At 38.4% G+C, this 25,126-nt stretch overlaps 4 protein-coding genes across 4 annotated transcripts; 2 read left to right on the top strand and 2 right to left on the bottom strand.

The window, feature by feature from the left end:
* Positions 1-2,402: 2,402 nt before the first annotated feature.
* Positions 2,403-7,789, bottom strand: LOC126799010 (uncharacterized). Its single transcript, XM_050526116.1, has 5 exons — positions 7,344-7,789; positions 5,531-5,581; positions 4,192-4,254; positions 4,014-4,082; positions 2,403-3,062 (listed from the first exon to the last, which is right to left on the bottom strand). The coding sequence occupies exons 1-5, from the start codon at positions 7,719-7,721 to the stop codon at positions 2,814-2,816; spliced, it is 810 nt and encodes a 269-aa protein (XP_050382073.1). The 5' UTR covers positions 7,722-7,789; the 3' UTR covers positions 2,403-2,813.
* Positions 7,790-12,596: 4,807 nt separating this feature from the next.
* Positions 12,597-16,408, top strand: LOC126798743 (uncharacterized). Its single transcript, XM_050525786.1, has 5 exons — positions 12,597-13,425; positions 14,236-14,315; positions 14,810-14,921; positions 15,961-16,013; positions 16,131-16,408. Exons 1-5 carry the CDS (start codon positions 12,630-12,632, stop codon positions 16,296-16,298), a joined length of 1,209 nt encoding a protein of 402 aa, XP_050381743.1. The 5' UTR covers positions 12,597-12,629; the 3' UTR covers positions 16,299-16,408.
* A 1,345-nt stretch (positions 16,409-17,753) lies between these two features.
* On the top strand, positions 17,754-19,226 carry LOC126801029 (senescence-specific cysteine protease SAG39-like). The gene is made up of 2 exons (XM_050528478.1): positions 17,754-18,309; positions 18,444-19,226. The coding sequence occupies exons 1-2, from the start codon at positions 17,880-17,882 to the stop codon at positions 19,034-19,036; spliced, it is 1,023 nt and encodes a 340-aa protein (XP_050384435.1). The 5' UTR covers positions 17,754-17,879; the 3' UTR covers positions 19,037-19,226.
* A 389-nt stretch (positions 19,227-19,615) lies between these two features.
* On the bottom strand, positions 19,616-21,568 carry LOC126801028 (uncharacterized). Its single transcript, XM_050528477.1, has one exon. It carries the CDS (start codon positions 21,481-21,483, stop codon positions 19,762-19,764), a length of 1,722 nt encoding a protein of 573 aa, XP_050384434.1. The 5' UTR covers positions 21,484-21,568; the 3' UTR covers positions 19,616-19,761.
* Positions 21,569-25,126: the final 3,558 nt, after the last annotated feature.

The raw sequence follows: 25,126 nt of genomic DNA, 5'->3' as shown, positions 1-25,126 counted from the left end.
ATCGTCAACTCTAATTCGAAATATGGTCGATCAACACCAGCATATGTGATTGGTATATATATTTAGGGATCCCGTAAAAATTTCATCCATTTTGGACATGGTTTGACCGTTCGTACCTACGGTCAATAACAAAAAGATGTGTTTTCACATAATAAAACCTCATTGACCAGGGTGTTGCCAAAGATTTCTTCAGTGCGACCGCGCATGATAAGTAACAAAAATTAGGTGACTTCATATATGCAAACGGTTTTCGGCGTTCGCATCTTTGTAATAGGTCATCCCTTAGGGCATAATAGTGGTGTTTTCGATTTACCAAAAATTCCAACGGTCAATGAGGCCTGAATTGGGTGCAATTTTTATAGGGTCACTAAATATATATACCAATGATATCGAATGGTATCGATTGATCCCGAGAAGTTTCCATCATATAGTCGCTTCATAATGCGATAGTTTTATTATAAATCTAATATAAAGGTATGATACATTAGTGGACACTTCGGCGATCGATAACTCTAGTTCGAAATATGGTCAATCGACACCAGCAGATGTGATCAGTATATATATTTAGGAAACCCGTAAAAATTTTGTCCGTTTTGGATATTGATTAACAGTACGTACCTATGGTCAACAAAAAAAATGCGTTTTGACATATTAAAATCCTCATTGACCTAGGCTTTCCCAAATGGGTTTTTTTTTGTGCGACTGCACACAATCGGTGACAAAAATTAGGTGATTTCATATATGCAAACGGCTTTTAGTGTTCATATTTTGGTAATATGTCTTCTCTTATGACATATTAGTGTTGTTTTCGGGTAAAAACCCATAGGGCTTGCGGGACTCGGCGAGCTTTTCAGATCCACAGGCTAAATGATGAGGCATAAGTCAATTAGGTATGGAATAATCATTAGACTATTAGTTTTTCATCTTTATGTTAAATTTTGTACTTTTAAAATTAATATATAATATTACGTATTTTACATACGGGTAAAACCGGAAAAAAAAACGAACCGAACCGAACCGTACGGGTTGGGTTGGGTTGTGGGTCACAGTCTCTAAAATAGAAAAACCGAACCGAACCGAATTTAAAATTTGGGTTGGGTTATGGATTTTGTCCAAAACCGAACCGAATGGACTCGTGTCCACCCCTACCTACAACACAATTAATCTCCAATGTTCATAAAAAAGAATAGATTCAATAAACTAACCCTGAATCAAATAATATATGCAATCATACAACGAGGAGAATAAATTCGAAACAGATCGAACTTTGACGGTTTAGAGAACTTACAGTATTGAAGATCTAGAGAGCTTTTGCGGCTTGACTAATCAAATAGGAGAAACTCAGATTGAGGTCGCAGAGAGAGGGAGATTATGTTTCCTTGTAATTTTCTTGTGTTTTGAAGGGTACCCATTGTCATTTTGAAAATATCATTTATTTGCATACGGTTCTTCTACTTATTTTCCAAATGAATGGAATACCAACTTCCACTTATCCCTTCAAAATGGCTATGATTTTTAAGAAAAAGAGGTATTCCATGTGTTTACCAAACACTGATTTCTCCTTAATTTATGAGATAAGCCCCCAATAAGCCGCGTCAAACGCAACGTTAGACACGCACAACCAAAATCTTACTACAACAAAACCAGATTGACCACTCTTCATATGTAATATAAAGAAACAAAACTACGAGGGGATATTCAGTAGTTCCTCTGCAAAGTCGCCCAAGAAACTTGCACAAGTTCATGAGCCAAGAAATTTTGCGTAATGAACATAAAAGTTTTTGCACACAAGTTCACGAGCCATTTGAATTAGAACACTCCTAAAAAGATATCATAATAGCACACTATCTTTTTCCCGACTCTTGATTAAACCAAACATCATGCTGGTTTGCTTCAAAAGCTGGTGCTGCAAGTCTCTAGAAGGGAGTGCGTTGTTTGCAGCCCTCCACACACAGATTTGGACGCCTTCGCCAGGTACTTCATTTCCAAGTACGTACGGTTTCAAGAAGATGTAAATGAGTCGCCATTAGAAGTGGCAGCTAGCTAACACACTACTTAGAACTCATGTCGTGCAACCCTATAGGCCTATAGGCAGTCTTCAGAGTGAAGTCCCTGACTGACCTCTCCGCAGGGGTCACAGTGCAGAAAGGTTGCAATTTTACCTATTAGAAGCCTAAAAGCCTTTAAAAGCACTCTTCGGTAAAAGCTACTATCACTTCAATGGAAGAGAGGGCAGTTAAGGAAGATGGCAAAGGAAAAGAACTCAGTTACTCAGAGATGATGGATGGTCACTATATTGCACAAGAGCACAGTACTACTTGCAACTTGAGTAACCAAAATGAACAATGTAAATTCAACTCTCCCAAGACTAGTTACTAGAATTCTAAATAATTGATGTCACAGAAAGAAAATTAACAATATATAATCATCTTTAGACTCCACTGGGGAAAGAGTATGCCGTCTGAAGTAAGAATCAGAAAGGTATTAATAACACCAATTAGCTATGGAGCAGTGCCACAATATCATAGACACAAATAATGAAAATAAGAAAGGAATGAGTGTTCCTTAAAAAACTAGATAACATTAAAAAAAGAAAAATATTAAACTGTAAACTAAGGGGTTGGGATCTCTAAACTATCCTCGGTGCCGCTTTTACTTCAATAATCGGTCAAGGTAACTGATTTCCATACTTACATTTTAGTTTGTCAACCTAAAAACTTTATATTATTAAGCTAAATTCTGCTGCTAAACTTGATGCCGCATGATTAGAGGAAAAAACGGATATTAGTGTACTTTCAATCTTCTTAGCTGATTCAACATAAAGCCTCGGGGTTGTGATTGTCTTCAAACGGAAGATTTAGATCGGGTAGTGGAAAGGCAGCTTCTCGGCAGTTCCCACCTTCGTGTACTATGTTAGACATGTTGGATGGAAAGGGACTCTTTGAAACGCCAAGATCAATAACTTTAGTAAGTTCACCAACTGCATTTACTTGTGCAGGTTGATACCAAATGGCTTCACCCGATGCAGAAGACGATGCAACTTTCATCAGCGTTTGCTGCAGCTGTTAAAAACACATGAAGGTAACACATACAAAGTTAGTTACTCATCACCTCACTAGTGTGCAAACGGAAAATTTTACTGTATACCATTATGGAAATAAAGAATGAACGAAGCAAAAGAAAAAATGTATTGCCTTTACACTACAATGTTCAAATTTTAGATTCTAATACTTATAATGAATTTGTAGGCTGAGTCATCTTCCCAAGATGAATACTACAAATTAGAATTTATATTGTGTTGTGCAAGCCAAGGTACAACTAGTTCAATGCAAACGAAGCATTAAGTCATGCAGCTGAAGCAACCAACAGACACACAAACACAACGTCCTAAGAATACCAACAAACTTGTTCTTAGGTACAATTTAAGAAAGTGCTGATGAGAGGAAGTAAATTTTACTTCATTTGTATCACTGTAACACATCTAAGCAGAGGCAACCAGATGTCTACCTTACGATTTCAACACCTAACATCTATGACCTTAGAAGTAGGTAGCAACAAAGGCCCAAAAGAATTATAGGCGCTAACCACTTTTCGAAAGCTTCATTTTAATTAAGTTTCTAAGGATTCTGCATAAAGTTTCTAGTCTCAGAATAATGCAAACTTATGAGTCCAAACATTCAACAACTCAGGTCAGCTGACATTAGCTGATGAGTGATGACTGTTGGGCATTCTTCAAGGAATCAACTTGTTAGACTATACGCAAGTCCAATAACACATAATTCTGACTAGTGTTCAATATTCAGTCAATAATGAGTGTTTTATGAAACATGCAAAACCAATTAGTTATGAGCAATATGCCATGTCATGTCCAATATCAGATGTCACCCTGGTACAGTGTAAACCCAATTTAGGACAACAGTCATATATTTGCATACCAAATGAACTAGTTGTGAGGTTTCTAAACTTTTAATTGAAATTCAATACTTGCCCAGGGGTGATAGTAGCCTGTTTACCTTTATTCTCTTCAAGTTTTCATTTGTGGCCCTCTGCTTCTCGACATTGAGGCGTAGTGTTAGTAGTTCCTGCAGAGTGATGAATTATAATAAGTCAGTAGGTATCTCCATGTAGACATAATAGAATAACAACTAACAAAACAGATACGAAAGTATGTATATTTTCTCAGGATAATACCTTTTTCAGATTGCGTCTTTCCTTCAACAGAAGACTCTCTTCCTCTTTAAGTTGAACTAATGTCTGCAAACAAGCATGAGAACAATTTAGTACGGTATGAGATATAATGGGAAGGGGATGAAAAGGGGAATGCGAGACCTCGCCTAAACTATTCCTCAAGAAATGGCAAGATGATGGCTGTATACATATTGTGGAGCAGAAATGCATAGAATTAAATTACAACTTTTTCACTGCATTCAAATAATGCAAACTCAACACAAGTAGTCATCTATGATTCTGTGCTAGCGATTTCTCACCCCATGCTGGAAATGTTATAGGGTAAATTCCTCCTATGGTACTTGATGTTTGGCTACTTGGACAATTTGGTACCTGATGTATGAAAGCGGACAATTTGGTACCTAAAGTTATCAATTTTAGGCCATTTTGGTACCTCTATCAATTTTGACCATATTTTCAGGGTTATTTCCGTCATTCTAGTCCTAAATTCATCAAATTCACATTTTTCTTCCTATAATTGCCTCTCTTTAGAGATAATTAAATTGATATATCTACTACACTTAGCATATACTTCGCATATATCGAAAATAAATTTTTTTTCTTAATATACTTATTGTATCCTAATTATTTTCTGCAAAGGAAATAAATTGCCTTTATGCAATTGTAATTTTTATCAAAATATTTTTTTAATTACTTATAATTAAAATTAATTTAGATTGATAGCTACATTATGAAAACTTATATGCGTAAATCATCACAGATACTAAGTGGATGAGTTATCAAATTTTTAGTGATAACTTAGAGGCAATTTGGAGGTATTATAAAAAAATGAAGTAAAGTTGAGATAAGATGACGGAAATAACCCTGAAAATATGGTCAAAATTGACATAAGTACCAAAATGACCTAAATTTGAGAACTTTAGGTACCAAATTGTCCGCTTTCATACATCAGGTACCAAATTGTCCAAGTAGCCAAACATCAGGTACCATAGAAGGAATTTACCCAAATGTTATAATGTCTACACTCACATGAAGAGCATAAATCAACTGGAGATTCAATGCCTATCTGATTCTATGGGAAAAAATACACTGATTGTCTAATCCAAAAAAATAGACCTATCATAGGAAATTCTGAAATGACGTGGCGACAAAAAGTAACTGCAACAACTAAGTCGTTTATCAAACCAAGGGTCCTTTCCATAGTTGGTACATGAAGCAAATGAAACAATCCATGTAGCAGCTGCATCAAGCTTACGTATTCATGAGACATTTAACAATTTAAGAAACAAAATATGTCAAATATGCAAGGTTCATCACCCATATCCATGATTGATATATTTACCTTCCTCTTTCTTGGCCTCTTGGAGATGGTTGTGCAACTTGTAACAGTAACCTACAGAAACCCAACAACCAAATCAGTCAGCATAAGGCAATCCCAGCAACTTGTACTGTAAGAAAAACCAAGTACTATAAAAGCAAAGGCGCAAAGCAAATCCCTTCATCCACCCAAGTACAGATACGAGTGTAGAGTACGTGGATACCACTCCAATGGCCCACCCCCTCAACTCAACCCCATAAATTCTCACCGCTACAAGTGACCCTCCAATAGGGCTCCCTCCCTACACCCTCATGACTTTCCCCGTGACAATTTGGCGCTTCAATCATGTTTTATGCACATTGTAAAATTTGTGACCACTTCATATGGGCAGCCAAGACATTATTGCAGTGTGCACCCTCCCTCATTTTTGCTCTGTTGGGCCAACCTGGCTCTCTCATTTCCCAACCGCACTGGCCCCAAAATTTAATTCCTAAAAAAAAAGAATGTACCTTGAAAACCCTAATGGCCTAATGGCAAGGGTTTTGAGTTTGGTGGTCACTACGAAGTAGGAACAAGTAGACCTTTCAACAATGTGTGTGACAAATGTTAGTCTTCCTACACCTACAGTACCACTTCCACCATTTTCAAGCCACCTAAAACAAAAGCAATCTCTCCCATTTTTTTAATATCTCTCAAAATTCCATCTCTCTCACTCCCCATGGACCCCACAAAACAACATTAGCAAAAGACTAACATGACAGGCTGTGACTTAAGATAAAAACAACAGCCTAATCCCTAATCAGACCCACTTTAAGCTTTTACTGATTTGACTCTTTCCATTGGATCCAAGCCTGACCTCGTCTTTTGTATAAAAATTAAAAAGAAACCAACAAGCCTGAGGTTTTCTCTTTTGTCTTATTTTAATCTTCCTCCTCTGACCCCTCTCTCGCGTGCGAACGACGCCGTTTGGAGCACACGCTAGAGTGGAGCCGACCTCACCCGATCATTACCCCCCCTCCCCACTGCACAACCACTACGTCGCACCACACCCAACCACACGTAAGACCTATATTGCCACGAAAACACGCCACCGAGAAAGCAGGTGACGATGTCCTTCCCTTTTTACCAAAACGCCCCCGCACATTCTCGCGTAAGATTTGACTTTAACGAGGAGAGTTACATCATTTTGGGGGGAAACTTTACCTGCCAGATCTGTGTGTTGACTCCGACACTACTGTTGGGGACACATTTTCTGGGGTTGGCTGAGACTTTGGAGAAAGGGCGTTTTGGTCTTTTTGTGTAATGCAAATGTGACAGGGGGCGCCGGAACGGCAATAAAACGTGAAAGTGTGTAATCGAGTCTGTATGGCTCTGAATGGAAGTCATCGATTTTTTTTCCTCTGAGGGAATAAATTAAAATCTTTTTATAAATGGAAAATGGAAGGTCATTTATTTGAAATGACGAGGGCGTTTTGGTCCGGGGAAATATGTTTGACGAATGATAAAACGACAACGGCCAGTCCAGCCAACCGGCGAGTATGGACCGGTTTGCTATAGGAATTGACCTCGGCGGCGACGAGAAAATCCCATGCATGCGGGGGTAATAAAGGGAAGCAGTTGGAAGAAGCGATCTGAGAGCTTTCAAAGAGGTCAGAAAATCTGAGAGATTGAAATATACGCACCATTTTCACGTAAATATAAGAGGTTTCAGAGGGGCGTTTTGGTCCATTAAAAAATGAAGAAAAAGGGAAGAGAGAGAACGAATCTAAACCCGACCCGCTTGAGTGAGTCAGAAGCAAAAAAGAAAGCGAGAATGAGTAGGACAAAGACAACACACCTTAGATCTCGCGGCGTAGGTCGGCTTAGCCGGCTTGCAGGACTCCTCGGAGGCGCCGCCGCTGACGGAAGTGGCGCCGCTAAAGGAGAGCGGCGTGGTGGGGCTGGCTCTCGTCAACTCCTCCTCCTCCTCCACCTTCTTATTCTTCTTCTTCTTTCTAACATCACCAACGTCGCTCTGCGTCCGCGGCACGTGCTTCGACCTCCTCTGCCGCACGCTCCACTCGAGCTTCAGTGCCCGAGGAGCGCCACGGAACAGCGGCGGGGGCGGCTCCGAGTGTCTGATGTCGAGGAGAACGCTGACTACTGCCACGTCGTCGTTCATGGCATGTTTAACCCAATCGTCCGCGTCCTCGGCGGGTGGCGCTGCAGCCATCATAGTGTCCGTGTTTTTTCAGTGAAGAGAGAGAGAGAGAGAGAGAGAGAGAGAGAGTTCGTGTAGAAGAAGAAAGAGGAGGAAGAAGAATATATAGATGTAATGAGGGGGTGGCTTTTATATGTGGCTGCTGCTTCTTTTCTTGTGTTTCTCACACAACGACTCACACAGCCCTTCCACTTCTTCCTCTTTCTCTGGATTTTTCTCTCTCTTCTTCTCTGGTGGCCCACGCGCTGGGAACGTGGCAGTGTTGGACCGAGCTCGCGTGGCTTTTCTTGGCTTTTTATTTTGCTAGACAATTTCGTTTTTATTATTATTATTTTATCTCTATTATTATAAATTCAGTTTCCAAATACTACTAAATTATGAATTATCAAAAATATTATTTCACATCTCACGTACAAATAAACATATACTTCATAGTTAAACATAAATATTTTTAAAACATTACATCTTCACAGCGCATATTTTTACACATCCTACGTTGTGTAGTTTATACTTTATAGTGCGAGGGAAAAAGTAAGAGAGGTAGGGTTTGTGGGTTTGGATTGGTTGGGGGAGAGTGAGGTGGACGCGCGGGAGAGGGAGGGTGGGGAGGGTGGGGAGGGTGGGGCAGATAGGGGAGATGGTGATGTTTGTTAGTTAATGAGGCAGCACGTTTCGCTTTTGATGTGGGCATTTGATCAGAACCCTTCCTTCATGTCATTGAATCATTTGACGCCGACCTGCCCTTTTTATCCTTCGTATCACCGTATGTATCAAATTTCAGCAGTATAACAAATTTAACAGAAATTGCCTAAGATTTTTAATTTCAATCAATAATGAGAACATTTTTCTGAATGTATGAGATAAAGTACAGAAGTTGTTAGATATCTTCTATTGAATATATAGAAGGAAATAAAGAAGTGAATCTGAATAAATTTAAAAGAAATAAACATATAAAACACATTTTCATAGAGTGCTACTAAATATACATAAATTTCTTAGGGAGTGTATTGTATATGGATTTAGTGAGAGTTCTAAAGAAATTTATGAAATTCAAAAGTTTAGGTGTATTCAATACAAATTTTTAATTATTCATACAAGCCTATGTGTATTCAATTATGATTTTTAAAAGTCATTATGGAATCCATAAAAGTCTGAAGGTATTTAATCAGAACTTTTTAAAATGAGTAGAAGTCTGTGCGTATTTAAAATATCATTCATACTTATGAAATTATAAACCAATGGACTTTTTGGTGTTAATTATACACACCACAATCCAAAAATTATCTAACTTTTAGACCAAAGATTTTTATGTACTTTCTCATTATAGTTTGTTTTCTCCAGCATTTTTTTATTTTCTTTTTGTCTTTTTTTTACCAATTATTTTTCCTAGAACCGACATGTTTATGTAATCTATGATTTCATGATTGTTTTTTCTTTATGTTATGTTCTTACCTTTTATCTTTATTCAAATTAAAACCTCATTCTTATATGTGGACACATGTCTAGTGCTAATAATAAAAACAATAACGATGAAAGAAGTACATAAAAAGACATGAGAATAATAATCATATCAATATTTTATGAACACCCATTTCTTTAGCTTAAAACTTCCCAAAACATTTATTTATTTCTATTTTTTTGGTACCTAATGGTCGATATATTAAATTTGAAGAATTTTTTTATTTTCTTATAAAATAATCGAGATTTTCTAATTTCTTTGTAAAAGATACATGTTATACAACTAATAAATTTGCTTAGAATAAAAATTGTTCCATATAAAAATTTTCTTACCATGCATTAAATTCTTGTTCAATAGCATCCATGAGGTGTCAGAGAACCATAAAACAACCTAAATACTTAAGGCGCAACAAGGAGTGAAACAAATTATCACGAAACCGTGGGCTTATAGTTGAGAGACATGGTATGCACATACATCATGAATATTGAGAAATCTATATAAATCAATCAATATGAATTATGTGGAATTCATGAATCAATAAAAGTTTGTAAAATCATCCAAAAGTCTATAGTTGAAATCAGTAATTTTAACAAGTCTATAAAAGTCTGTGGACATTTCAAAAAGTCTGTCAATTAAAATAAATCAACACAAATCTATATCCAATACACCCCTTAATAGACCACGCAAACTTTATACAACCATACAATTTTGATAAATTTCCCATTTTTCTCCGCCGCTCAAACAGTTCTAATTATTATTTGTTGTACCCAGCAAAATGAAATTGCAGAGGCACCGAATGGCTTTGATTTTCAGCCTCGTCCAGGCAAGCCAATGGCAATCTGGCACCAAGCACTTGGCAAGTCTGCATTTCAGATTCAAGTAACCCGATTCCCAATCCCATTCCGTGGTAATTCAACACAAAGGATCACACTCCGTACCCAATTGATATATGATGCCAGCAGAGATTATCCAACAACATCATCCAACATACGAAGTGTCGGATCCACGCGTGAGCGGGTCTAGGCAACTTCCTAGGCTAGGTTTTTGCTGCCGGGCGTCGAGGATGAAGTTTTCGTACAGAAATGTCATATGAAAATGGCAATTTCCGGTGAGGATGGAGGAAGAAGACGACATGCAGAGGAAATAGAGGCTTATATTTTTTTAATAGTCTGGTTTAAGATCAAACGACGTCGTTTTAGGGTGGTTTATTAATTATTGATCAAATACCAACTTTTGCGTTAATTCACCCAGGGACCCAGACCAATTCTCAAAAGACAAATGTCACAAAAAGCATCAAAGTTGAGTTGTCTCCTCCATGAACCCAAACGGAAGTGAAAAGTAAAAACTATTAACCTAAAGTTTAAAATTGAACTCTTTCAAGTAAATGCTTGTTCCTTGATCTAAAGTCTAAACTTAAATTCTTAAACTTTTTTTTTCTCATTTTTCAATCCGTTTGTTATTTGAATGTTTATGATGTAAATTTGTTGCTTGAGATTGAATGCTTTAGGGGATGCTTTGTTAGTTTGCTAACTTTGATTGAATTTATCAAATTATATTATAGTTTAGATGTGCAAAAAGTAAATCCTAAATTGCTATTATAGCAGCTGTTTTGATGGTGTGCTTGTTTATATTAAGAAAACAATTGAAATATCATTGGTATTGATGTAATGCTATATTTCAAAATATGAAATCGTGTCACGGACAATTACCGTGCATTGTTTGATCGAAAAGTTCTATTCTTAAGAATTTGATTTTTATTTCAAGTGACAAAAAAAATTCTTACCTTGGATGAGGAACTTTCCTAGATCCACCACTGAATATACCAATATTTAATTTGAATATTAGTTCTTGATTATGCGATGAATCAATTTTATGAGTTGAAGGCTTACTAACTATTAGGAGTGAAACATGTGCAGGTCGTAATGGAATTGTCTTCACTTTTGAAAGATTATGTTGTTTTAATTTAAAATTAACTTAATTATAATATTTATCCAGTTAAGTATACATATTTGTAAACAAAGCAGTGAAAGCATTTAGCATTATAGAATTTCTCCACTTACCATTACTACTAGAACATGTATCTCCGAACCCAAAATTGAGTTTCTAACCGACGTGAGGCGGAGAAAGAGAAGATGCTACTGGGTTTGGGCACAGCCGTACGGGGTGTATTTTGCTTAGCAATATAAGAGAAGGGTACTATAGGAAAATTGATGGGTGTAGTTAGTAATTTTATAGGTGTAGAAAGTCTGATGAGTCTATTAAGAGATTTACTAAGTACATTTAGCAACGCCATTTTCATAAATAGACCATTAGTTTTCTTGCAATGATGAGAAATTGGTTATAAATCTTTATGCTTTTTGGAAGCATTCTCAAAATAAACAAAAATACAAAATAATACACAACTAGAGTAAATAAGATTAAATTGTCCAGATGAGTCATTGAAAAATTGAATTGGACGCCTATGAATTTAATACATACTAGGTAGTTGGGCTGCGCTTTGCTCCGCCGTACGGCATTGTGATTTAAAATTAAAGACTTTTGAGGAATAAATTTTCTTTTTGTGATGGAAGTATTTTTGAGGAATAAATTTGAGGGTACTGAAGATGGTGAATGAGGAGTTTTTGCATACCAAGAGGAGTAATGTTGAAGATGTCCTACTTCTCAGTTTATATTATCCGTGGTAGAACTTATCCGAGGTACAAAGAGCGACATTGTAAGATCATAGCATTTCTACGCATATGTTACGCTCGTACGTACCTTACATTTCAAAAGATAAAAGTGAAGCACTACTACTGGAGGTCATATCTAGAAAGAAGATTACTTATAGTCCAGATCTACAATGTCATTCACAGTAAGTTCGTAATGCCGGACATAGTTGATGATGAAGTTTGTTGTTGTTTCAATCCTTCTTTTTGTTGTTCATGCAAACTGCAGTTCCTCTAGTCAGCGTACTCCAGCAAAACTTCTATATATGCACATAAACAGGCTGAGTATTACAAACTCATCGATCCGATCACATGTTTCACTTTTATCTTTATTGAGCTTCTGCGTTTTTGCACTGTCGAGGTTGAATCTTTGCTTCTCCTCCCTGCTACCTGTAAAATCCAAAAGAAACTAAAATAGAAATAAGGATTTAACAATACGGACCAAGAACAACCAAACGAAGCTCATCATGCCATAAACGAAAAACATGAAGAGCAGCTTCAAGAATAGAATTGCTGGAAAGAAATATAAGAACAGAACAGAAATATATATAGGAAACAAAGTTGGATAAGAAAGCTACACCTGGATATATGATCAATATCACTTGATCTGGCTCGGAGGGTTTGAGGAAAAATAGGTGAACATTTTACATTTACAGTTTTACCTCATCGGCCCAAAAACAATAAAACCCCCCTACACTCTCCTCCTCTTGTTCTTCTACTCCGCCATTTCAAAACCTACGCCTTCATCAATTTCAGCCGATGATGGCTCTCCGTCTCAGACCCATCCCCCGCACCCTGACCACCACCCCACCATCTCTCACCCGCCTCTCCTCCTCCTCCTCAGACCCATCCGACCCATCCTCCTCCTCCATCTCCGATTACTTCAGCGACGTCAAATCCAGCCTCCGCCACCGCTCCCAATCCCCACCCACTCCTTCTCCTCCTCCTCCCTCCCGCGCCCCCAACTCCGCCTCCCTCGCCGAAATCCGCAAGAATCTCTCCCAGTTCCGCCTCCGCAACCCCACCGACTCCCCAACCTCCTCCGCGACACCGCCGCCGGCCCAGATTTCGTTCCAGGAGCTTTACAAGAACCGCGTCAGCAGCGGCAAGGCAGCGGACATCAAGTCCATCCGGGACAGCCTCAAGGTGATCAGGACCGAGCAGAGCGAGAAGAGATTGGCGTCCATTTCAAAGTTCGGTGACATCTTTGGCGGCTCCAAGGAGAGCGGCGGCGGCGACAGGGGAGGGCTGCCGGGGCTGTTTGATAGGGAGAGGAACAGGGAGAAGGGGGATGAGAAGGAGAGGAGATTGAGGACGGAGTTTGTGAGGAGTTATAGCTACGAGGAAATGGGGCAGAAGCTGATGATGCTGAGGCCTGAGGAGGAGGAGGAAGGCGGCGAGTTTTCAGTTGAGGAGCTGAGTGAGAGGTTGGTGAAGCTGAGGGAGATGGAGAAGAATGAGACCAGGAATCGGGGGCCGGTGAATATTGATGACATTAGGGAGAGCTTGGTGGTCTTGAAGGATTCCGATGAGGAGAAGCTTAAGAAACATAATAGTGAGTATACCCATTTTGTTTTGTCATGTTTTTGATTTGCTGTTCTTAAGTTTAACAGTCTGTTTAATTTTTATATAATTAGAAATCACATATTTTGTTTTGTGAGGCTTTAAATACTGTAGATGATCAGTTATAGAGAAGATGCAGAGTAATTGTCTGATGTTTTCTGTTTCATTAATTTAAGTGAAGTTCTCAATATAACAGTATATACACCCAAAATAGTTATGAGAAGGTGAAGTTGTATACTAAGATTGCTGTTTTGTTACTTGCTATACAGGATGCGTCTCTAATTACTCAATGAGAAAATTTTAATTATTGTTTGACTGCTTGATATGTGATCTTATATTCTTACCTAGTTTTGAAAATGTAGTAATCGGTGTGACAATGAGAGCTTAGTCAGCTAGCGTTTACTAATTTGTTCGCTTACATCATTGAGTAAAACTTTCAAGCTAAAATTTTAGCTTGCTTTTATTTCACAGAAATGTAATACATGTGTATTAGCAAAAACATAATTATTCTTATGCCCAATCTGGTTAATATTGAAACTATGTCCTAGGTCTCAATGAAAACGGCTCCTGTTCTAAGCTCTAGGATCATGTCCTGCCCTTTTTTCTTAGCTTTTGTATTCCCATATTACAGAAAAGTCCTGGCTTATAGGTATGTAGAGTGAGAGTAGTTGACAAATTGGAGCTTGTGTTTGTACTTTTAATATACAATTATAGCTGGAACAAATATTTCAATATTTGCTTTATTTATTCTTAGTTTGGGGTCCTCTGCAAGCCATTGATTTTTTTTTTCTTTTTGTTTCAGCACACAGGCTTTCTATGATAGATATAGGTAAAGTTCCCGAGTATGTGTCAAAACCGCCGAAGGAAGGTTTGGTTGAGAAGGCAAGTATAACACTCTTAACGTTTGCATCATTCGTGACTTTTTCACACAATTCATAAATTCAATTTATCTTGAGGAAATTGCTCTCATTTACAAATTAAATTTAGAATATGTTTTATAAGTCAACGAAGGACATTTACTGAATTTTATGGCATCTTGCTTTCTATTTTTGATGATATTGGGATTTTGATAAATTGCCAATGGAATGATTTCCAATGTGCTCTTTCTTAAGGTCATGAGTACTATCCTGATTATATGGTTAGTCATTGATATTTGTATATATTCACAGTAGAAGATGCAACTCAACCGGTCTTTGTATTGTTGGTTATATATTTAAGTGGGACACATTTATAGTGGTATCCATTGGAAGGTGTCTGTTTGTAGAGAGTTTGATGTGCATTTGTATTGTTATAGTTCTCACATGAGGTAAAATTGTCAATGATGATCTATATTCAGAAGTATGGTTCCTAAATGTGCGATCCTATATTGAATGCAGTACTTCCATCCAGATAATATGTCTTCTGCAGAAAAGCTGAAAATTCAGCTTGCCGAAGTTAGAGATGAATTTAAAATGTCAGAGTCAGATTGTGGTTCTGCACGAGTACAAGGTACATGTTTTGATATATATATATATATATATATATATATTATGGTCATACAAGAACGCATAATTTGTACTCGCTTTCTATACAAGTCCAACTAGCTCATATACTTTCATACTTTAGGACAGACAACCTAATGGCTTATCCTATGAAGAAAGATGTCTCAGACCTTATATCTGGTGGACCACTGTTTTTTTATAGGACAGAATGAGTCTGGCTAGGTTTATTTTTTTAGATAGAATTGGGTGCTCGCTTGGGGGGGGGGGGGGGGGGGGGGGGTTTCATGGTCAAGGACTCCCTTGTGTTTATATGGTGCAGAAGAAACAATTTATCGTTTGATTATGATCCCACTTAGGGGATTTAAGTGCTACACACATTCTTTTTTCTTGTTTTTGATTACAGAAACCTCTGTCGATTCACAACACCCTTACACTGTAGGTTTGGAGGACTTTAAGTGTTGTGCCTCCTTTGAGGTTTTTCTTTCTTTGGCTGTGATTGCTTATCAGAAAGCGCAAGAAGCAAACAATGTGGAAAATTGATACTTAGTTTATTGATGGAAACTGGTTAGAATTCAAGAATTGGTGTGTTTCGGAGATTAGCTACAGCATGGATATGTTATTAGTATGTAGGAATTTGTGGCCGGGAAAGGCTAAAAGTATGCTGTTCTTGTTCATGTAACTAGAGGGTGGGGTTTTGAACTGCAACTGACTCAATGTTGAAGGGTTTGCTTGAGCATCAAACCTTTAATACAGGAACTTAGTGTTCATAGGCTTGTGGATTACCGCTATATTATTCATTCGGATGGCTATCGGTAGTTCTTTTATCTATAATTTGAAAGTAATATGAACTTTCTGGGTATCAATTATATATAAAATTGCTGAGGAGCTCTATACAAATTTGTCCTATTAAGTTTTTTATGGATAACAGAGTTCATATTCTTTTCCTAGCCGGATAAACAAAAGATTTTGACTTTTGATGTAATAAGTAAGCAATGGTATGATTCAGGATTTTGGATTTTTGCTAACAATTTTTCTTCACTGTGCAGTGGCACAACTCACAACTAAGATTAAACATCTTTCTTCGGTTTTACACAAGAAGGTAACAATCATTTATTTGTGCTTTTCAATTTTGTTTCCTTCTTAAAGAAAAGATGCTTAACATATAGTTCAATTACAAGTTTCTGTCTCCAAGTAATGACTCTTATTTCTTCTGTAGGATAAGCATTCACTCAAGGGTCTTCAAGCAATGGTGCAGAGGAGGAAGAAGCTATTGAAGTATCTCCGAAGAACTGACTGGGACTCTTACTGCCTTGTTCTCTCCAAACTTGGTCTCCGGGACACGCCAGATGTCAAACAAGAGTACAAGAAACATTACAAGAATTAGAGCATTTTTATAGGTTTTCTCTATTCAGTAATGTACTGTGTCTGGTTAACCATGCATTCATAATTTTGTATGGATAGAATGAAATAGATAGTTCATGTTGGTTTCTTCTCCTTTTCTTTTCACTCCTTTTCAGTTTTTTTTTTGGCAAGGCATAATTGTATTTCACATTTCTTATCCGATTGATTGATAGTTCGAAATAAGGCCCCTAGATCAGTTCCACCTCTTACATAACCTCCTACTGGCCTGCATAATCTGGTTTTTTAGTTCTACTGTAACGCAATTCCTTTTTTCTGGTTGTAGTGCCAAATTGTTGCTAAAATTTGCATGTCAGGTAACTCATGTAACGTTCCCTTGAGACAATGGCTTTTCCTGGTAGAGTCTGAGCACATATATTTCACACTTTCATCTCATGTGGCTAACCACCCGAACCGATATGGACAAGTACATATTCTGCAGCAGTTGAAGACAAATAGCTTTCTAAATAAGCTTCCCCGGAGATTAACACAATGATGGCTCATATTGAATTCTCTAGTCAAATAAGAACTTAAAAAAGGCAAGAATGCATCAGTTTTACAGCTTTACTGAATGAACTTGAACATATCAGTAGACTAGAGACTATATGGATCCATGTAAGCCATGGTAAAGCTTTGATTTGATTTTCATTTTTACTACATATATTTTGACTTTCGTATAACCATTGACCAAAAAAAAAGTGCTTTCATCTACCAAGTTTGCATTCAAGAACTGTTGCATCCGGAACTGCATGCCAAAGGTAAAGTAGTTACTACTCGGATAGATATGTCTATACTTGACCACATTCATAGTAACTACGATAAGTACTCCATTTGAGAATCTTCAAGCATTTTAATTGCTTACCTAGCTTAAGTTACCCTTCCATGTGAGAGTCACCTATAAATACCAACCTACCCAAGTAACCCAACGTTTCATCCTTTTTACTGTCTTCTTGTATGAACATTGCATCAAAATACTCTTCTTTTTAGAGAAACACACACACACACACATATCTTCAGCATAATATGTTTTAAGTGCTTATAACAAGTTCAGCAAACTTCGTTGTAGATAGAGACTGCGTGCATTCTAACTGAACAAATTTTAGGCCGGCCATTTCACCCTTTCACAAGAGTAAGCATCTTTGCAAGACATTTTAACCAGAAACTGTTTTTTTGTTTGTTTTTGGGTCTGTCAACAACCGAACTAATCAAGTTATAGACTTCTTCCGACTTTTTTTTCTTCAGATTTAAGTTAATACATTCTTGTGGTTATTAGGCTATCTGCATATAAGTTAATTAGCCACAGGACACAAGAGGACAGAGATAATAAGGGTTTAGCAAGACAAGTGTCAAATTAGAACAGTAGTCATATTACCTATATATTAATCTTACAGCAAGTTCATATCAGAGCATTTCCTGGGGCAAGGAGTATGGACATGCCAAACCGCATTTCGGGGCACGGAGGTAATATACAAAGGCCATCATCTTGTGTATATAAACTATGTGACTAGTCCTAGCATTTCACTACACCTCCTCACATTCAACAACAACGTTCAAATTCTAGCTTGCAATGGAGTTCACCAACCAGAGAAAATATATCTGCTTGGCCTTAGTTCTGATCATATTGGGGGCTTGGTCTTCAGAAGCCACTTCTCGCAGTCTCCAAGATGCATTAGCTTATGGGAGGTTTGAGCAATGGATAGCTCGCAATGGACGTGTGTATAATGAAATCAATGAGGAGGATCGCTTCAAGATATTCAAGGAGAACGAGGCATATGTAGAATCTTCCAACAAAGATGGAAACAAACTTTACAAATTGAGTCTGAACCAATTTGCAGACCTTACAAATGAAGAGTTCACTGCTTCAAGAAACCGATTCTTGGGGCATGAATGTTCCACAAAAACCACAACTTTCAAGTATGAAAATGCTACTGTGCCGGCGACAATGGACTGGAGAAAGAAGGGAGCTGTCACTCCAGTCAAGGACCAAGGCCAATGTGGTATGTATCATAGCATTCTCTCTGTTTCTGGTTTGGTCATAAGATCATTTTCCATTTTGCAAAAGAACAAAAAATGTACATGATCAATGCTACTAATTCTAAATGCTACATATGTGCAATAAAAATGTATACAGGAAGTTGTTGGGCATTCTCGGCAGTGGGAGCCATGGAAGGGATCACTCAACTTACAACTGGAAAACTGATCTCTTTGTCTGAGCAAGAGCTGGTAGACTGTGACGTCAAAGGTGTCGACCAAGGTTGTTCAGGTGGCCTTATGGACGATGCCTTCCAGTTCGTTATTCAAAATCACGGTATCAATACAGAGGCTAATTATCCCTACACCGCTACTGATGGTACATGCAATGCCAAGGCAGAAGCAGGCCATGCAGCCACGATAACCGGCCACGAAGATGTGCCTGCAAACAGTGAAAGCGCTCTCCTTAAGGCCGTGGCTAACCAACCAATTTCTGTTGCCATTGATGCTAGTGGATATGACTTCCAGTTATACTCAAGTGGTGTTTTCACAGGAACATGTGGAACAGAACTAGACCATGGTGTTACCGCTGTTGGCTACGGCGTGAGTGCTGATGGGACCAAATTCTGGCTAGTAAAGAATTCATGGGGTGCACAGTGGGGTGAAGAAGGTTACATAAGAATGCAAAGAGATGTTGCTGCACCTGAAGGCCTTTGTGGCATTGCCATGGAAGCCTCTTACCCCACTGCGTAATGTACCAATTCAATCCAAAACCAAAGCCTACTACCATGGTGGGAATATATATAGTTATCACGATATGTATATGAACTTGCGTGTGTAATACTATGAAAACAGATCAGTAGGAAATCTGTAAGTTTCATGAAGTAGAAAAACTATAGTCTGGCCAATATATGAAATCATCACTATATGAATAGAAATTATACATATTTGCTATCTACAAAACAATGGCTCTGGCTCTTGCATAAGTGTTAGAACAATGGCTTTGTTTATTAGACTAGACAAGTCAAACCTCCTTCAACTCAAAAAAGTCTCAGAAGGGAGAAATGTTGTCCTTGGTTTTGGACATTCTCTAAAGTACTGGAATCCATTTTATAGAGTTTAGATGCAGTGAATAATTGAGATGAACAAAAGAAATCTTGTCCTTAGTTTTGATTCTATGCAAGGTCCACTATATTCTCATGAAGAGACAATGAGACATTATATACAAAGATAAATGCAGCATACATTAGATGCAAAGAAAATTTTGTGATAGTCTCTTGTAACTGAACAAAATTCAAGTGGGAATATCCAAACTAAAAATGTATACCAACATCTGAAACATCATCGATAAATTCCCACAGCCAGTATTTTGTGGTTAAACAAATTGAGCTTACCTTATAAGATGAACAAGATCATATCTTCAATCTCAAATTCTCAATAGACCTGAAAAATAAAAATAAAACTATTTGAAAGGAATACTATAAACTGTAACCATGACGCAAGAAATGGTTTCTCTGACTCCCAGTAGGAACAGAAGCACCACTAGGTTGTATAATCCTCTTGAGTGACGGCCTTGAAAACACCATCCAAGGAATAATATAAAGACCGACCTTATAGCACGAACTCAAATTTATATCCCTTAATTCTTTGCAGCCATCCACCACTTCCTTCACCCCGTTTGCTGTCACAAACAGGCAGCCCGAGAGGTCCAATTTATGTAGCCTGGAACATCTATTACCAATTATAGCCAATCCATAATCATTAATTCTCAATCCTCCTGCACACAAGACCTCCAACTGGGGAACTTCAAAATCTAAGGAAAGATTCTCCATCAAACCACATGTGCTTATGTCCAAGTGCCTAATCCTAGAGCACCTTTTCAGAATATCTACAATGCCGTCTTCTGTTATGTTTATACAATAGCTCAAATCAAGCATTTCCAAATTGGGGCAAAAGCAAACATAATTTGCAATAAACCGATCTCCCATCGAAATATTCTTACAGAAGTTTAGAGATTTGATCCCAAGGTTTGGCACGATATCGGTTTCCAACTCTTCATCCCCAACATTCGTTCCTACCATTGTAATTCCATTTAAAACCCGACAGTTTCTTGCGAGGGTGTACAAGGCAGCACCGGAGATTCGACTGCAATAACTAAGGTTTATATAAGTGATACTACCAAGGGACATGGATAGCTCAAAGATTTCATTATCTGTGAGAAAATCAGCTCCTTCAAGATCCAAGTACTCGAGCAAGGGGTAATGCCTCACTAAGAAACAAAGCCCAGCAAATGTATAACCTGTACAATTAGAAAGAACTAACTTCTTCATAGGAAAACATGCTTCTGCTACTGAACAAAGCAGTTCATCCGAAACCACCGAGTCTGAAAAATCAATAACACACAAAGCCTCGGAGCTTTTCCGTGCACATTCTAATAATCCTAATCCTAAGCTTAACGAGGAAACCCCAATTCCACAAGCCAAAACACTATTCAAGCTACCACATGCACGTATCAATCTAGCCACACCATTATGTGTTATGAAATCACATCCATGAATAACAACTTGGGTCAGCAACACGCAATGCTTTGCTAAATGCACAAGGGACACATCAGTAATGAAGTGATTACCAGAGAGGTTGATCCTCCTCAGACTTTTGAGATTCACTGTCAGCGAATATATACCCGAATCCGATATGGGTTGTTTCCAACCCGATGTCACAGTGGCGGGTCCGAATTCTGGGTAGCTGATGTCGAGCTCTTGGAGCAGAGGAAACGACTCTGCAATCAAAGTTAGATCACTGTCGTGTAAGAATCTGACTTTGGAGCAATCCAAGGACTTCAAGTTGACCATTCTGGAGGAGAACATTCTTAATCCGTTGACTGGTAAACTTGTTTGGTTGGAGATGTTGAGTGATACGAGGTTTAACCCGGATAGGGAGATACGATGAAGAAGTGGGTTCGTGTCGCCTTTGAAGGCAGTGAGGTCTAGTTGTTTGAGGGATTGGAATCTGTGGAGGAGACGAGGGAGAATGGAGAGGGGTGGTGGAGTGGAGAGTTTGAGAGTGTGTAAGAGGCGATTGGTGATGTGGAGGAATTGCTTGGAGACGAGAGAGAGGGGGGCCAAGTGAGAGGAGTGGTCGAGGAGATTGAAGATGTGTTCCCAGCATTCTCGTGGCAAATCTGATGAGGGTTCTGTCATGGGTTTTGAGTATGGATCAGGATTTGAGAGAGAGAGAGAGAGGAATCAAATGGGAGAAAGATGGGATAGAAGGTGGGTGAGGTGGGGATCCATCATGAACTGTATGATGATGAGAGTCCTGAAAATGGAGAGGCAACTTGGCCAAGAGGACGTCTGGTTTTATCTCTCTTTTTTTCTTTTTTTTTTAAATAAACATTTTCACCAAAATTAAATTAGATGGAGGACATCAATTAACAACAAGGAAACATAATTTACAAAAGAAAAAAGTTCACCATCAGTACTTAAACTATTGTGACAATGTCAATTTAGTAACTCAACTCTGAGTTGTACCAATGTAGTACCCAAACTTGTAATTCGCTATCAACGAATGGTCTGAGCCTAATTTCCGTTACGGCTCCATTATCTCGGTCACGTGTCTTGCACGTGACCACACAAAAAATTCAACAACGGTACCCAAACTCTTGTGACAAGGTCAATGTAGTACCCAAATTCTGAGTTGTACCAATGTAGTACCCAAACTCGTTTTTCGCTATCAATAAGGGGTGTGAGGCCAATTTACGTCACGGTTTACCTAAATAACTCTATGTGGGTTCTAAGGCCCTAAATAAGAAACTCTTACATTAAATATCTAGAATTAAGAAACAACTTACAAAATTGGGCAAAACACTAACTCATTCTCATTATGCTCCGGACACCTCACCACCACAGTGTGGCATAGAGGAGCTCCACCTCTCATCCCCACCGTCTCCTCCTTCACCACCAACACCATCTTCGAGTTCCTCTACCTCTCCTTGGAATCCCCGATCAATCGACACGTCATGATCGCAGACCTTCACTCTGAGATTCTCGACCGCCGATCGCACCGTTTTACATGCCTCGAATGTCGTAGGTGGAGGGAGAAAAGGTCGTAGGTGGAGGATGTGAGGGAGACGATGTTGTGGCTCAAGGCGGAGCTGCCGAGCTGGGAGAAGTTGTCATCGTGATTGAAGAGTTTGGAAGAAACACAACCCGTAGTGTTACTTTGCCTCGAAATCTGAGCTCAGAAATACAGTGTGGAAGGAGTGAGAGTGAAGGAGAATGAGAAAAGACAATAGGTTATGACACGTGACCCAGAAGATGGAGTTATGATAGAAATTGGCTTTAGACCTCTCGTTGATAGAGAAAAACGAGTTTGGGTACTGCATTGGTACAACTCAAAGTTGGGGTACTACATTGATCTTGCCACAAGAGTTTGGGTACTAATGTTGAAATTTTGTGTGTGGTCACGTGCGGGACACGTGACCGAGATAACGAAGCCGTAACGGAAATTGGGCTCGAACCCTTTGTTAATAGCGAATTACAAGTTTGGGTACTACATTTGTACAACTCAGAGTTGGGGTACTACATTGACCTTGCCACAATAGTTTGGGTACCAATGACGAAATTAACTCTTTACAAAATGTTTTACTCACTTTTCAAACATCACCAAGAACCTAGGGTTTTTTGGCGATGTCACTCTTTCATCAAGAACGTAGATCGTATTGGAGGGTCGGTGGTTTGAATTGGGCAATCTGCCTCTGAGCATTCGAGGTAAACTTCTCAGGGCGCTATTTTGTGCCACTGTCGAAGGATTGCTTCGCTTTTTAAAGGTGGCCGGAGGGGTCGGCGTCAACTGATCTAGGCTTGAGGATGTCGGCCTTGCTTGCTAACATGAAGCAAGTTATTTTCTCGATCAGTCTCTATGGTCCGGTGATTCTGGGCTCTAGGAGGTGATGTGCTCGACTGATTGGTTGCGGGAACAAGGTCTGGTCAGCTGCGAATGGAGCCGTGCTGCTATTTGGCGGCATTGCTTAGCAGAAGCAAATATGGGAGGTGCCTAGGCCTTCAGGCCTGAGTCTAAGTATGTACCTCATGGCCAGTGAAACTTTTTGGAGATTGGGCTTGGGCCTATACCCAAGCTCTCTTTTATTTTTATTTTTCATTTTTTCGTTTTGTTACTCTAGTTTTGTTTTGTTTTGTTGGTTGTTCTCCCATTGTGTTACATAGTTATGTTTGCTTGATACTTCATCACTTAGCTAGATAGGTGGCATATTATGAATCCCTTTTGTACGTTACCATAAATCCTTGTCTACCATGAAAAGATGTTAGCGGTGGACGTGTAGGGGCATTTCTTGACTTTTATTTGCAATTTGAATTAAAGAATTCATCATCTTAAAAAAAAACATCCATTAACATTTAACAACGTCGAATACAAGAGGCCTCACAAGGCACTATTTTCCTAGCACATACTTTTGCCTTGGAAGTTTATATCTACAAAAGGACAACGGCAGAGGCCGCCGAGCCACTCGAACTATATTGTCATGTAATAGAGATGGTTTGGTTTCGTTGGCAACTTCTTTTTCTTGATTCGGTATGTTTGCGGTGTCGAGTTATATAACTTGCCGCTAGTACTTCATATACTCAATCTTTTATATAAGAGTTTTTTTCACCAACAGTCCCTTAACTCTGGTGTACCTACCAATGTGATACCTCAACTCTTAATCGTACCAATGTGATACCCAGACTCTAGTATTGCTATCATTGAAGTACTTCCGTTAGTTTTTTTAAACTTTTCCGTTATCTTGGTGACGTGGCAGGTACGTGAGGCCCACAAAGAGGGTTAAAAGATAAAATTAACCTCATCTGAGAGGAGCAATGTTTTTCCCGCCCTTTACCTTGAGAAAGACACCCAACAATTCCAATTTTGGCGCCAATTTTCCCTCTCTACTCCTTAATTTGTGTCTCTTATCTAAACTAAAAAACTACCGCCAACCAGTCGACCACAATCTGATAAAACCTAGATCAATTTCATTTTCTATTTTTACCCTAGCACTTGTTAAACTAACAGAATAAATATATAAATTTATATGGAACATCTCATTTCCACAATCTCATAAGAATATAAAAACACATAACTTAACGAAATTCAAATACATGTTTAAGTACCATTAGTTGCCACCTTTTATGTTGATGTGCCATGATTTTTGCTTGTAAGAACTAATGGTACATGTAGTTGAATTTCGTTAAGTTATGTGTTTCTATATTCTTATGAGATTGTGGAAATGAGATATTTCATATAAATTTATATATTTATTCTGTTAGTTTAACAAGTGCTAGGGTAAAAATAGAAAATGAGATTGATCTAGGTTTTATCAGATTGTGGTCGACTGGTTGGCGGTAGTTCTTTAGTTTAGATATTAGACACAAATTAAGGAGTATGGAGTGAAAATTGGCGCCAAAATTGGAATTGTTGGGTGTCTTTCTCATGATAAAGGGCGGGAAAAACATTGCTCCTCTCAGATGAGGTTAATTTTGTCTTTTAACTCTCTTTGTGGGCCTCACGTACCTGCCACGTCACCAAGATAACGGAAAAGTTTAAAAAAACTAACGGAAGTACTTCAATGATAGCAATACTAGAGTCTGGGTATCACATTGGTACGATTAAGAGTTGAGGTATCACATTGGTAGGTACACCAGAGTTGAGGGACTGTTGGTGAAAAAAACTCTTTATATAATTACATACACATGACTCTAGCTTCTAGTGAGCGATCTTGTAAAGAGATATATACGACTATAGTCTCTACACAGTTAGATATGTTATTTAATGACCTTAGATGGTAGAGAT

The sequence above is a fragment of the Argentina anserina genome, chromosome 6 (genome assembly GCF_933775445.1).
Source record: "Argentina anserina chromosome 6, drPotAnse1.1, whole genome shotgun sequence".
Lineage (NCBI taxonomy): Eukaryota > Viridiplantae > Streptophyta > Magnoliopsida > Rosales > Rosaceae > Argentina > Argentina anserina.
Note: the sequence above shows the minus strand (reverse complement) of the source record. Positions and strands in the feature narration are given on the sequence as shown.